Source organism: Thamnophis sirtalis, unplaced genomic scaffold (assembly GCF_051295495.1).
Source record: "Thamnophis sirtalis isolate CommonGarterSnake01/CBP01778 unplaced genomic scaffold, rThaSir2_p1.2 scaffold_6, whole genome shotgun sequence".
Classification (NCBI taxonomy): domain Eukaryota; kingdom Metazoa; phylum Chordata; class Lepidosauria; order Squamata; family Natricidae; genus Thamnophis; species Thamnophis sirtalis.
The window spans coordinates 36,517,315-36,532,956 of record NW_028261386.1 but is presented as its reverse complement, the minus strand read 5'-3'; the positions used below and the strand labels follow the sequence as shown (position 1 = coordinate 36,532,956).

At 35.0% G+C, this 15,642-nt stretch overlaps 1 protein-coding gene across 1 annotated transcript in view; it reads left to right on the top strand.

Moving 5' to 3' along the window:
• Nucleotides 1-15,642, top strand: part of SOS1 (SOS Ras/Rac guanine nucleotide exchange factor 1) — a 51,203-nt gene that overhangs the window by 18,435 nt on the left and 17,126 nt on the right. Inside the window, exons 7-12 of the mRNA XM_087717602.1 lie at nt 2,425-2,535; nt 2,627-2,725; nt 5,561-5,688; nt 6,345-7,000; nt 13,201-13,282; nt 14,525-14,647. Of these exons, the coding sequence (XP_087573728.1) occupies nt 2,425-2,535; nt 2,627-2,725; nt 5,561-5,688; nt 6,345-7,000; nt 13,201-13,282; nt 14,525-14,647 (1,199 nt within the window). The remainder of the gene's footprint in view (nt 1-2,424; nt 2,536-2,626; nt 2,726-5,560; nt 5,689-6,344; nt 7,001-13,200; nt 13,283-14,524; nt 14,648-15,642) is intronic.

The window sequence follows — 15,642 nt, the reverse complement described above, 5'->3', positions numbered from 1 at the left end:
CAGGGGTTGCCACAAAGAAGAGGGAGTCAAACTATTCTCCAAGGCACTTGAGGGTAGAACAAGAAGCAATGAGTGTAGGAGGGTGGGGTTTGATGTCGCAACAACACGACATGCAATCTTGGGCTCCAGAATTGCTGTCAATATCTCTGTTCCTGGACGATCTTTTTGAACCTAAACTATTCTGAAGGAACAGTGATAGAGAAGAGCATGTCCTGCCGATCTCAGGGACATTGCAAAGCTCCTGATTGATCCAGGAAAAAGCTCTTTTTGCCAGCTACAAGAGAAGCAAACAAAATGGCTGCAGACGGTTGGGACAAGCCTCTGAAACAGAAGTACTACAGGAATGGTGTCTAATTGGTGAGAAAAAAAATTATTAGAGAAGGGAAAACCCAAAAGAATTGGAATTTAAAATAAAATTGAAGACAGAAGAAAATAAGCGGTGAATTAACTCTGGTTTAAGACGATCATGTTATCTTTTCTACCTTAACTTTGTTTGTTTTCTATGGATGGACTCTTTACAAATGCCTCTTACTTTTAAATTGGACTTGTCTTTTTTCCTTCTTCCTCTATACTTTTTCCATTTTTTGTATTCGTGGATTAAAAGCTTCTTCTCATAACGCTCGGACGGAGCGTAATTTTTACACTTTTTTTCTTTTCCTCTCTTGGACAGAGAGTCAGAAACAGATGGAAAAGAGGTAACACTGCTATCTAGTGGCTAGAGGCTTGGCAATATCTGATAAAGCTATAAGCTTTGTTTACTGAAAGACTCAGTGGAAAACGTTGTGTTGATACAGGTGTTCCTTTGAAGGAAAGAGAAAACTTTGATTTGAAAAACTCCACTGAATTTGTTTGACCTAAAAAGTCTTGGATGTTTTGGCAGTGTTTATAACCTGGAAAATGGCACAACGTGAAGAAGAAAAGGCACTAATTTTGGAAAGAATTTTTTTAGAAATTCAAAAAGTTTTAATAATTACAGAGAGAATTGAAGAGAGACTTGAAATTATAGATCAAAATACAGAAAGTACGGGGACAGCGATGAAGTTTGAGGACAGAGCTGAAAAAATAACAGACATATTAAAGTGATAAGAAAATTGTTGACACTGACAGTAAATTGAGAGTGGAGGGAAATGACAAGTGTGAAATATGGAAAGGAGAAATTGATGAACCGGAACTTCATTTCGGATGTCAGAATATAGATGAAGAAAGGAGATAATATTTGGCAGAAATAATGAGAGTCATCTCGGCAAAAGCACTAATGATAACAAAAATTAAGCTGATAAAAAGAGCAGATAGAGGGTTTCAAATTCTTATAAGACATGCAATGAACAACAAGTTCTTAAGAGAAGTCCACAAAAGACTTATCAAGAAAACACTTAGAATACAAACTTTACAAGTGGCAAAAGATATTGAACTACACTATCTCTGGAAGGATACAGGATGAAATGAAATGTCACAATAAATTTTAGTTAAATGTAGTTAAATTTTGAGTGCTATGTACAACATAATAATAGCTATAGTCAAATAAATGATTAATAATGATAATAAAGCATTTATATATACTAGATTGATAATATGATATATTCAATACTGTAAGTGAGGATATGGAGATGATGTTGAAAAGCCTTTTTATAAAAGTTAAACAATTTTATATAGAATAGAATATAAAGATGTAATATCATTGGATGATTTCAGGATGATGTAAAAAAATGTCATAATATAAATTTACTTTAAATTTAATATTCCTTATGTTGAAAGGATGTAATTATAGCTAGGCTTAATGAATGTTTAATAATTATATCAATTTATATACAAGTATATTAGATTGATGATACTAATAATGGGGAAAAAACATAGAATTGGAAATTATTAGAGAATGTTATCAATGCTAAAATGATTGAATGACTTAAGAATAGTAGGAAGCATAATAACAATGTAGACAAAGATACCTTAATTGTCAATATGTGAATTTTGATAAAATTCAAGTGAGGACTATGGAAAGGACACAGAAAGACTTTGTAACCAATCAACACACTGTGTGTAATTGGCTTTTATGTTATATGTGTTGTGTGTTTGTGTTTGTCTGAAAATAAAATAAAATATTTTAAAAAAAGAAGCAATGGGTGGAAACTAATCAAGGAGAGAAGCAACTTAGAACTGAGGAGAAATTTTCTGACAGTTAGAACAATTAACCAGTGGAACAACTTGCCTCCAGAAGTTGTGAATGCCCCAACACTGGAAAGTCTTTAAGAAGATGTTGGATAGCCATTTGTCTGAAACAGTATAGGGTTTCCTGCCTAGGCAGGGAGTTAGACTAGAAGACCTCCAAGGTCCCTTCCATTGCTATTGTGTTGTATTTTATTGCATATTAATATGATAATTTGAAGCAATGAGATGGTTGAAATATTCTCCAAACTCTTTTTTTAGGAGCTAGCATTTGATCCTTATGAATCATACACCCAAGATATTTTACGGACTGGCTTTCATGATCATTTTCTTAGCCAGTTGTCAAAGCCTGGAGCAGCCTTCTATTTGCAGGTATGTTAAGTAATGCATTTATATAATGGATATTGTAGGTATCATAAGACTTACGGGTGACACTGAAATACTTTTTTTTTTACATTTCCAGTCAATTGGATATGGTTTTAAAGAAGCGGTTCAGTATGTTTTACCTAGGCTACTACTAGTACCTGTTTACCATTGTCTTCATTATTTTGAACTTTTAAAGGTAAGAAAAAATAATTCCATCTAATATTTATGACGTTTTCAATAAACTGCCAGGGGTATATCCCCAAAGAAGTCTCCATTTTCAGGAATTTCAATTTGTATGTTGAGCTTGATACTGCTAGTTCAGTAGCAGAATTCATAAACTAGGGAATGAGGAAGAAAAATTTAAGTGTTCTCTTCATGTATAACCAGGCTGTTTCTCATTATGTTTTGTATCATATTAACTAAAATTTAAATTCGACTCTATTTTTTATTGTTGCTTAAAGACTTCAAAATTTGCTAAATGTTACTTTTATCAGTGTTATAAATTCAGAGTTTATTTCTTATTTATTTAGACTTACCATATTTTTGGAGCATAAGACGCACCAAGGTTTTGAAGAGGCAAATTAAAAAAAAAAAGTAGGTAGGTAGATAAGAGGGATAGAGAGGGAGAGAAAGAGAGGGAAATACAGTAAGTAAGTAGGGAGAGAGAGAGAGTAGTTAGGTAGGTAGGAAGATAAAGGGATAGAGAGAGAGAGCTTCTGCCAACCTAGCAATTCGAAAAGGGAAGGGAAGGGAAGGTAACAGCACTCTGTGAGCCTTCAGCGTTGAATCATGCCAGCCACATGACCACGGAGACGTCTTCGGACAGCACTGGCTCTTCGGCTTAGACACGGAAATGAGCACCGCCCCTAGGGCCAGAAATGACAAGCACGCATGTGCGGGTGAACCTTTACCTTTAGTGATAAAGAGATGATTGGAGAAACAAAAGTATTTTTTAAAACCATTTCACATCATGTTTTATTATTTATTTATTATTTATTTATTAATTAAATATATTTATATGCTGCCCAATCCCGAAGGACTCCGGGCCGCTTACAAAAAATATAAGAAAAAACACATAACGATAAAAGAAAACAATTTAAAAACAACAAACACCCACATACATTCATTCTAGTTGGGGCTGGACCTCAACAGTGAGGTCAACAGCCCCAGGCCTGCCGGAACAGCCAAGTTTTTACAGCTTTCCTGAAGGCCATGAGAGTGGGTATGGTCCCCATTTCCGGGGGGAGTTGGTTCCAGAGAGTCGGAGCCGCCACAGAGAAGGCTCTCCTCCGAGGGCCCGCCAGCTGACACTGTTTGGCTGACGGCATCTGAAGGAGGCCCAATCTGTGGGATCTTACTGGCCGCTGGGAGGTATGTGGCAGGAGGCGGTCTCGCAGGTATCCTGGCCCTAAGCCATGTAGGGCTTTAAAGGTAATAACCAACACCTTGAATTGAGTCCGGAGACCAATTGGTAGCCAGTGCAGCTCACGGAGGACAGGTGTAACGTGGGTGTACTTCGGCACACCCAATATTGCCCGCGCGGCCGCATTCTGAACTAACTGCAGTCTCCGAACGCTTTTCAAGGGTAGCCCCATGTAGAGCGTGTTACAATAATCCAGCCTCAAGGTGACAAGGGCATGAGTGACCGTTAGAAGTGCCTCCCGGTCCAAATAGGGCCGCAATTGGTGCACCAGACGAACTTGGGCAAAGGCCCCCCTTTCCCTGTTGGAAAATGCTTTTGTTCTGAATTCCAGGAAAAAACATAGGATGAGACTATGAAGATTGAACATTAGAGGGAATTGGAAGAAACTTACAATTAAATTACACTTAAATTAGTCTTACTAATACAAAATGAGGCAAAATATTTTAACATTAGACATATTGACAGATATTTTTGGAGAATGGATCCAAAGTTAATTTTAAGAGTTCTCTGCGTTTATAAATAGACTATCTCCATAAAAGATGTTATGGAGGAGGAACATATTTTACTGGACAAAACTAGACCGATCTGAAAATGGATTTAAAAATGACACTCTGCAAAAATGATGTGAAAAAGGATGAACATACAAGAGAATCTACAGTAGCTAATGTCTTAATAATGACAAGAGATATAAAAATAACAAATCAGGAGACTGACCTGGTTTATTTTCCTATGGTGGATTTACAGAAGAGTTAAACCTTTAAAGAATTTTGTGAGGGAAAAAATGAAAAAAAATCCAGTTCTAGGTCTAGGACATGATTTGAAAGGACTAATGATCAAGATTATTAAAAGTAAAATATTGCTTTTTGGATCAACACTAAGATACATATGTCGTCTCTGATAATTTTTAATGGTCTTTAGCTGATCAGGACTGAAAGTTCAAGATTTTAGGAATTTGCTTTATTTGTTGTATTTTAAGAAAAGGTGATAAGTTAGTAAAATTTGTTATGAATCTTCTGAGTCATGAGTCATTTCTTTATATAGTTCTTTTTTAATCTTTATTATATTCTTATTTGTTTTCTCTTTCTGCAAAGAAAATTATAATTTCTATTTTTTCTTTTTCAGTTGGTATAATTTTTATCAATACAATTTTAATAAAATTATTATTTTGGAAAAAGATTTAAAGCAAAGTGAATTGAGAGGGTTTCAGTGCTGTTTTCTCCTCCTTGCCTACCTTCCATTCCTTTCCTTTGTCAATGTTATCTCTCACTTCCTGTAAGTCGCACCACCTCAAACTGGCCTATTAAAAGCAGCTCATCTGATTATATATTGTTTTGAGACAGAGAGCCAACAAAGAACTGGTCTAGTGAAAGATTTGCTCATTTTTCATCCATTCTCAAGGCTGTATCTGGCAGTGCTGTGTGAAGAATATTGATTTTTCCATATAAACACCAGGAAATTTTATGTAGATAAATTATCCTTTTCCTCTCATAGCATTATTATTTGTTAGGTTATTACAAACATAACTACATCAAAAAGAAATGCTTTCCTCTGAAAGATAAAAACTGATCTGTAAGATTTTATACATATAAATTGTTCTTCTATTCATAGCAATTAGAAGAGAAGAGTGAAGATGAAGAAGATAAAGAGTGCTTGAAGCAAGCAATTACAGCCCTGCTTAATCTTCAGAGTAGTATGGAAAGAATTTGCTCCAAAAGTCTTGCAAAGAGGAGGCTTAGGTAAATACACTTCTGTATTCTCCGTACTTTTTAGTCCTGGAGCACTGCGCTGTAGATCTGGATTTCTCAGTTTCCTTTCTTAGTGAACAACGAACAAAGTAGTTTGCAACAATGATTTTTCAGAGGAAGTGACATCAAAGTCCGGATAGCTATTGTTTTAAAGTTGTATCTGTGTTTGCCTTCATGCTTCTAGTAAATGCTTCTTGAGACTCCACTGGTAAGCAGACAGAAAAAATAGTTTTTTATTAACTATTATCCAAGCAAAAATATCTTGCAGATTAATTTAGAACATTTAACGGTTTTTGTACTAACTGATTTGGTAATGGTTTAGGGCACATGGTGAATATAATACATAAGAATGGAAAGTAATATTCATATTATTATTTGTTAATAAAATATTAGTTGCTACTTGACAGTTTAAATAAGTCTAACTGGAATCTGTTGATTTGTCAATTACATTTTTAAGCATGACAGCACTTTCAGATCTGAAATTTTCTGCATATAGTTGAAGCTAACTTGCTGATTTCTTTTCTAGCATCATCTTCTAGATCCTATTAAACTCTTTTCCACATTAGTTGTCAACAAACATGCTAATTTTTATGCTCAATATGTGATTGTTACTGTATAAATAAGTATATCTTGCTTATCTTTCAAAGTGAATCTGCATGCCGATTCTACAGTCAACAAATGAAGGGGAAGCAACTAGCAATCAAGAAAATGAACGAGATCCAGAAGAATATTGATGGCTGGGAAGGAAAAGACATTGGACAGTGCTGTAATGAATTTATTATGGAGGGAACTCTCACACGTGTGGGTGCCAAGCATGAAAGACATATATTTCTCTTTGATGGTCTGATGATTTGTTGTAAGTCAAATCATGGGCAACCAAGACTGCCTGGTGCTAGCAATGCAGAATATCGTCTGAAAGAGAAATTTCTTATGCGAAAGGTACAGATCAATGATAAAGATAATACTAACGAGTACAAGCATGCTTTTGAAATCATTTTGAAAGATGAGAACAGTGTTATTTTTGCTGCTAAATCAGCTGAAGAGAAGAACAACTGGATGGCAGCCTTGATCTCTTTACAGTACAGAAGTACTCTGGAACGCATGTTAGATGTAACAATGTTGCAAGAAGAGAAAGAGGAGCAGATGAGATTTCCAAGTCCTGAGCTATATAGATTTGCAGAACCTGATTCTACAGAAAATATTGTTTTTGAAGAAAACATGCAGCCCAAATCTGGAATCCCAATTATTAAGGCAGGGTCTGTTGTCAAACTGATTGAGAGACTTACATTCCACATGTATGCTGGTAAGGAATCTTTTCAAATCTTTAAAACAGTTAACTGATAACAAATAACAGTTATTTTTTAATTATCTCTGTATACCAGTAGAACTAGAAACATTGGATTAGATTTAATTTTATTTGCTAGATTTGTCTGCCATTCATTCCAAAAGCCTCTAAGGCAGTGGCTCGCAACCTGTGGGTCGGGACCCCTTTGGGGGTTGAATGACCCTTTCACAGGGGTCGCCTAAGACCATTGGAAAACACATACTTTTGAAAAAATACGGAAAACATAAAATAATTTTATGGTTGGGGGTCACCACAACATGAGGAACTGTATTAAAGGGTCATGGCATTAGGAAGGTTGAGACCCACTGCTGTAAGGGGCTAGCAAATCAAAACAAAAAGAACCCCTTCAATAAAAGTAAAGGCAACAACAGGTTGAAGCCATCCCATAAATAATGATAATAAAAAATAGCAAGGTCAAAGGATACGGGTACAAAAAACATCAGATCTCTGCTTTACCTTGTACCTTGAATAGGTTTTGTTCACTTTGTTGGCCATCTTTTTAATTTTAAGAACATATTACCAAAGTAAAATTGCTCAGCTACTATGCCTTAGATGCTGAATCATTTAATTTTGCATTTAAATATAAAGAAGTATCAGTGAAATAATAATAAAGTACCACCATTGTTTGTTCAGTTGTAAGATATATTTGTAAAACTATCAGAGACATAAGCAGGTATTAAAGATTCATTCCATCTATTGTCTTCAGGACTGCAGCCTGCAGTGCAGCTTAAACAAGATATTTTTTTTAAAAAAAGGAATCTTATATTTCAGTGAAATGATTTTGTAATAGTATACTACAACCCATAATGTTGCTAAATAGATAATTTTGTGAAGGAGATACTGTAACACTGCAATAAGTGACTGGAGTAAAGCTGTATTTCCTGGGTCACTTGATTCAGATCATCTAAAAACTTTTTGAGCATAAGATCACAATTGCTTGTGTCAAAGCTGCTCTGCTCCCATATCAGAGGGCCATATATGACCATGTAGGTCTCCTTTTCTTAAATATGTTGCTTACCAGAAACGTGCCTCAATTGTTGTTGCCCCCAGTCCTTCCCACCAGGAACAAACTCCAGTATCATTTATCTTGTTATTCTCCTTTTTAAAATTATTTTTCTGTCTTGTCCTGTCACCCTCTCTTGTTTCCAATCCTGGCTGCAACCTCCTGCCTTTCTCCACTAGCCATAAATCCTTATGCCCCTCTTTGCCTCTTCCATGTTCCCTTTGCACATGTCTGTCCAAATGCTGTTTAAAATTCCCAGGAGTTTTGACATGGTGATATCTGAATAAAGTGAGACATAAAAATAAGAAACTGGGAAGCTGTCAGTAACAGAGAACCACATTGATTGATATAATTGAGTGCCAATTCTTAAGGAAATATATCCTCAAACTGTAAATAGCACGTTAAGTTAGCCCTCCTGTTAACATGTTTGTTTATATTCTGAAAATTGAAGGCTACAAATATTTCCCATTAAAGAAAAAGAAATACAGAATTGGACGGGGCAATTTAAGCTATCAAATACAAAAGGAATAAGAAATAGTAAACCAAAGAAATTAAAATGTGAAATTTAAAAAAAAGGAAAAGGAACCATAGTAAAACTAGTTTACAACAATATTTTTCACCATATATCTCTGTGTCTTTCTGTCTTTGTTTCTGTCTATATGCTACTTCATACATTGCTTTTTTTTTTTTTTTTTTTTTTTTTTGGATTTTTATCTCTTAGTTTTTCTGCACTTCGATTACAATTCCATCACTTCAACTTTTTTGGACTTCTCTTTCTTCTCAACCTGTTCATTTTTCTGTTGTGTATTTGTTTTGTGGTCTAATCTTTATTCATTGTCTTGAATGCCAAACTATCTAACATACTTTTTTCATAGTGATTATTCTTTTTTTTTACCCAGCTCTCACTTGATAACTATTTATTTCTTGCAACATACAACATACTGGCCATTACAGTATATTTTTACCAACATTTGCATATCCAAAATTTTATCTGTTTTCTTATTTTAATAAGCAATAGCTTATTAAATAACAAAGCCCATTAATTTACTGATTTATTCTAGATTTTTATACTTAGTTATGACTTGCGATGATTCATTCTATTTTTTCCTCTTAAACACAGACTTGGTTTTTAATATGTTAGTTTTCAGAAGCATATTCCTTAGTGGATCATTCACCCTAACATTTGCTATAAAAGAAAATTTCCATTGACAGCAAAGCATCACCTGCATAAAAACTCCTCAGCCATCACATCTGTAATCACCAATATCATTCATTGCACATTTATCTGTAAATAAGCGATGAAAGGAACATTGTGCGTATATCTCGTTCCCTGCTCAATGGTATACCTAAGCATTCCAATTATTCATTTGTATGCTTTACTTGTATCATCTGTAGCGCTCTTGCTATATTCAGCAACCAAGTTTAAATTTCACATTCATGTAAAACATTTTGTAATTCAACCCTTTTTTATAATTTTGTTTCTCTAATGCTACAGTCAAATGCAACAAGGTATTTTGGAGCAAGTATGTATGAGCTGTGAGTGCCTTCTTAATTCAAACATGAGATTGCCAAAAATGATCTGTCCCACATTCAGAACTTATCACTCCTGTATCTTTCATTAGTTATCATAGTAGTTCATCATAAACCAGTTTACATTTTTACATTTAGATTCATTCTATTGGCATACATTACATATAAATAGACTCTCTTATTTCAAATTCATATTTTTCTCAGATTATCACCATGCAGTCACAGAATATAAGTGTTGGACTGGACTTTGGAAATCATCTAGTCCAATCTCCTGTTTAGTGTAAGAATCTAATATTATAGCTCTTCAATAGATAATCAAACATGCCTTTGTTGAAATACCCCCAGCAAAAATCACCACATCCTATTGTGGAACAGTTCTTATATTTTATATATTTTTTCTTGATGTCCAAATAATGTCTGCCTTCTTGTAATTTGAATTGATGACTTTTTATCTTCCGAAACAATTTTGCCCTGTTTTCTGATAGGTAGCTATCATGGCTTTCTGTAACCTTCTTAGGATAAGAATAGTACTAGTCACGTGGGCATATTTGGCCCTTATGGCCCAAAGATGACCAAAGCCCAGTTTTATGCTAATCATACCCACTCTATGTACCTCTAATGTGGGAACTAATTGCAGGCCAAAATACAACTTCCTGCCTCCCATCAAGTAGGAGACATAAGTATTGTTCTGAAAACCTTCAGAATGGCACATTCATCCTTGAAATGACAATGGGAGTGGGGGAAAGAAGTATTGGAAAAAGAACTATCACTAATGAAAAATAAACTCTTGTTTTTATTTCTTTATGAAGAAACTTTGAGTAAAGTCTTTCAAAGCAGTTTCCCCCCCAAATGGCCTACATTTTCTTCTTGTTTTTTTAGCATTTATTTCGTCATTGTGTTTGAACAGCACTTACACACAAATGGGTGGGAGCCGGAAATTACCATTCTCTAGAAGAACTTCCTTTCAAAAGTATTTTTGATTGTTCATTGGCCATCTGGTCTGGCTTGGGATAACAGAAATTATACAAACACTGTTTTGGTCCAAATCATTAATAGTACAAATGCTAATATTACAATCTTTCACGTATCTAGCTTTATGCATTTCACTGTATTACCTTTCACTTACTAACATCTGGACTAAGAATCTGAAAAGAGATGCCTGGCTAAATTCCAGTATACCTCTCTGCTATAGATAGAGTGTAACAATTGGATTACTTTTGAGAAATCACAACCCTTGTTTCACTCAAATGTTTATGAAGATACGTGTCCTTGTGCTTACTGTCTGAAGCATATATGATTTTAGAATTGTGCTGTTCCTTGTGTACCTAACCCTTTTGCTGCTGTTCTGTTCCTTATCTGATCAGACAGTAGAACAAGGCTGGTTCCACACTATTTATCTGTCTGTCTGTCTATCTATCTGTCCATCCATTGTATATGGCTGTCCAATTCACACCCAGGTGTCTCAGAATGGATTAAAAATCCACAACATAAAACCCCATAAAACATTGCCTCGTGTTGCATTGAACACAGTCTGTCTGGGATATGCTTAGATTACATGTGATCCAGCTTCTGTAGTTATATCAGGAATCTATCATTAAAATGAACTATTGTTTAGCACAATACTTCATTATGATCAAGCAAATACTATGGTTATAAGCTTCTAAAGAAGCCAGAATCAGGAAGCAGTTAATCACAGTGTCTAGTTACATGTAAGGCTGGCAATATGTGCTGTATTTTGAGTTAACGGGATTTGATTTACAGAACTTCATTATCCTGCTCTTGGATGTTGATGGGCCTGACTCTAGCATTTGGTAGGTAGAAGAGAGCCAGTAGCTTAGTTCCTTGCAGAACAGATGCAAAATAATTTCTTTCCATTCATGAATTTGTTTGTAAGTAATACATGGAAATGGATGGATAATGGGACAAAAAGATCAGGGGAGTGGGGGTTGACTTATAAACACTATGTAGACAGTAATAGAGTTTTTTTATTCATAATCAGAAACTTGTTTCACCTTTCTTCATATTCTGGCATGCTGCTTCTCTGTTTTTATAAATCCTCTGTTTCTTGAGTGAATACTTCCAGTTAAAAAAATATTGCAAGTTTTTTTCTCTGATAAGGTTGTGATATTCTATTTATAAGTTTTGGTACATTGAATGCATGTGCGTCAGCATAGCATCAATTTCCTTTGTTAAGGCATTCAGGAATTATTATTATTTTTAGAAGTTCTTTTATAGCTTTTAAAATGCCTGTGTTGAAGAGACATTTATCACAGATGGGCATCCTGGTTAATTGTGTGTATGTTTGATCCAAATAAATTGCTGTTTGAAGTCTCGTAGCAACACTATTCTGTAGGAAAAATGCACTTGCTATGTAGCTACTTTGAAACTAAGATTTTAAAACGTAAATATTTACATCTAATTGACTGTAACATTTTGCTGTCATTTGTAGTGTGTGCAAATGGCCAGTCTTTCTCTTGGTTCTACTGCAGCATTAACACATGTCTCTTAGCCATCCATGAGCATTAATAGGCCTTTGAATGACTCTTTCTGATCATCCCTTTCCTTCTCATGCTGAAGAAACCTGAATAAAAGCTAATTGGCTGATTATAATGCAGACATAACAAACTAGTGTAAAGAGATAAGATGAAGTTAATTCTTACATTAGTGGGCAGAACTAGAAAAGAGAATGTGCCCCTTTTCCATAAATCAGTGAACTGAGAGAAGTCCTCCTCTTCATGACTGGATTTCATTGACAAACACTGTTTCTAACTATTTGGTTCATCTTCCTTTCATGGGTAGGAAAAATGCTTCCAGTGCTCTCCAAAGTGATGAGAAATATAAAATAACTAAATGAAAACAGATTATCTGCATAAGCTGTAAGATGAAGGGTTCTTTTTTTTTTCTTTTTCCAAATCATTTTCTAGCCAGACTAGTTGGGGAAGCAAAGAAAGGCAGCAACACTAAGTTGATTTCTCATATGTAGTATATTAAATAGGTGAAGTTAAATTCAGTCCTGCAAGAGTTGCCAATCATTGCAAAGATAGTGGAAACGGGTAGAGTACCTTCAGCCTTTGTTTCCTGAAAGGATTGTTTATTCTGAAATGATGTTCTCTGCCATTGCTCCACTTCTGAGATAAAGCCTAAAGCATTCCTTGCTCGTTTTCAGTTGCACCCCTTTACAGTTGCACTCATATTGGACATATTAGATGGGCTTGATGAGAGTTCAGTACATCAGAAGGACTTCCAGTTGTCTACTTTTGCACCAAGAAGTATGCTTTCCTGTTTAAGCATGCTTTTTATTTTTACTCTTTTACATTCAGCCTCCTGTATTGAGTTCCCTGGGAATCTAAGGAAAGATCAGTCTTCTGAAAATGCCATTACTTGTCATTAGTTTGGCTTAACAAGTCCCTTAAGTGAGAATGTCCTGAACTGAGTATCCTTCTGCTTATCTTGGATTGTTTCCTGAAATCTGTCAGGAATTAATATCCTTTTCCTGTTTCCTCAGCCATCATTAAAGCATAGCTGCTATTATATGGTCTGCATTGCATTGTAAAAGTGGAGGCTTTTAGCTATCATCACAGGTCTTCCTTCATAAGCTGCCTAAGTCATTCTTTTTCTATTCTAGATCCCAATTTTGTTCGAACATTTCTTACCACATACAGATCTTTTTGTAAGCCTCAGGAATTACTCAGTCTCCTGATAGAAAGGTGAGTGAATCTTTCTGAAATACTGCCTTATAACTTTTTTTCCTTCTTGAGATTTTTTAAAGTGCTTATTCTTCAAAATGAGGTTATTATTTCCCCAACTTAATGTGACATATAGCTTCAGAATGAATTATTTCTCCCCAAGTAAATCTAAGATCATTTGAGCAAAGTTTATGATTTATTTTAAGCTCACCTCCATTGCAGATTAATTTCATAAAAAATGAAGTGGGATAAATCAACAATCCCATACACAGTGTCTACAGTATGAATCAGAATTGGCAAGACTGCAGGCAGTAGCACAATATAACACAAATTATATTGTCCAATTAGTACATTATGCTAAGTCATGGGGTGTTTGTTTTTTAACAAAAATGGACTTGGTACACTTGAATTTCTCCATATGTTTTGAATAAATCATTAGCATTCTTCATATATCCTATTTGTATATAGGGTTTAATAGGTAAAATAATAAATAATTTTAATAATAAAATATACATTTGTATCACACTTATTTGCAAATGTAAACACTTATTTTTGCAATTAAAATGCCATTTGCAAGAGCCATGGTAACACAGTGGTTAGAATGCAGTACTGCAGGCTACTTCTGCTAACTGTTGGCTGCCTGCAGTTTGGCAGTTCATATCTCACCAGGCTCAAGGTTGACTCAGCTTTCTATTCTTCCGAGGTGGGTAAAACAAAGACCCAGATTGTTGGGGGCGATATACTGACTCTGTAAACTGCTTAGAGAGGACTGTAAAATAGTATATAAGTCTAAATGATATTGCTATTGCTATTCCTTTGCTAAGGAGATACCTATGTTTCCCCAAAAATAAGACCAGGTCTTATATTAATTTTTGATCCAAAAGACGCATTAGGGATTATTTTCCAGTTAGGTCTTATTTTGGAAAAATTGGGTACTAAAATGCATCCGTCTTATGATCTTACCTGGGCCTTATTTTGGGATAGGGCTTATATTACGAGCATCCAGAAAAATCATGCTAGGGCTTATTTTCTGGTTGGATCTTGTTTTCAGGGAAACAGGGTACTAAGGCTTATTGCATCTGCACTTCACAATTATAATTCAATTGGTTGTCGTTTTGTTTCCTGACTCCCTGTGACTTTCTGAGTGATGAAAAAAAATGCTTCTCTGTCTTGATTGTTGCAATTAGTGCTTTTCATCTTACTAAATGTATATATAAATGTTACACTTAATCATTTAAGTTTCTCTTCATCATCCCATATTAGATTTGAAATTCCAGAACCTGAACCCACAGAAGCAGATCGTATAGCTATGGAGAATGGAGATCAACCTCTTAGTGCAGAATTAAAAAGATTTAGAAAAGAATATATACAACCTGTACAGCTACGGTAAGTATGACTATTCTGGGCAGCTCAAGGGATCTTTAGTTGGCAATGAAAATCATATAATAATTCAGGAGCTGGCAGGATTTTTTATGTGCAAAAAAACTAACTCAATAACATAAGAGTTCATAAAAGCTTTTGTCAAGGCTTTTGTCAAGGTTTTTTTTTTTAAGTGGAGAATGATTTGAGGGCCGGCTTGCGTCCTAAATGGATAAAATCATTTCTAGAAAATAACTTCTAAAAACCATACCCATAATGCCTGAAATGGAGGGCCCTTTTGTACATCTATATTAAACATGTAAAATTGCATCTTAATTGTTTCTCACTTTTAAAATATTGGTTAGGGTCCAAAGGATTACTGATGTGTCCATTCATGCACCAGAGATTTTCTTTTCAGAATTTCCTTCCTAGATAAGCCTTTTTTTGTCTTTTTTGCTCTTTTCTTAATTCAAATATTAAACAACAGTATAGGTAATCCCTGAGTTAAGAGCATTTCCTTAGCAAATGTTCAAAGTTACTTAATAAATGGCCCCTAGTGTTTGCGAACAAGAGCAAAAACTACTAATCTTGCAGCACCACAGCAGTTGTTCACCTTTACGAACAACCACAGAGGCTCTGCAACATTCATCCTGCACGTTGCAAGCTGAAATGGAGCTTCTGAGGGGTGGATGCCCCATTCGGGTGTCCAGAGGCCTTATCCAGCATGTTTCCAGTTGAAATGAAGCTTCTGAGGGCAGATATTGCCTACAATCGTAGAGTCCACTGATGAGTTTTTTAAGTTCATATTTAGCTTCATATTTAACAGAGACCAAACATCTATATTGATTAGAAGACAAATGACACAATGTATAAAGAGATAATAATTCAGTTTCCACTCTAGGAATTCAATTTACTCAGTAATCTTACAAGATTTGTATATAATAATTCAGTCTAGAAAAAAATACATTGCCAGCATCACTTACAAAACAGTAGTTCTGGAGAATCTTGTTGGACAACATAAA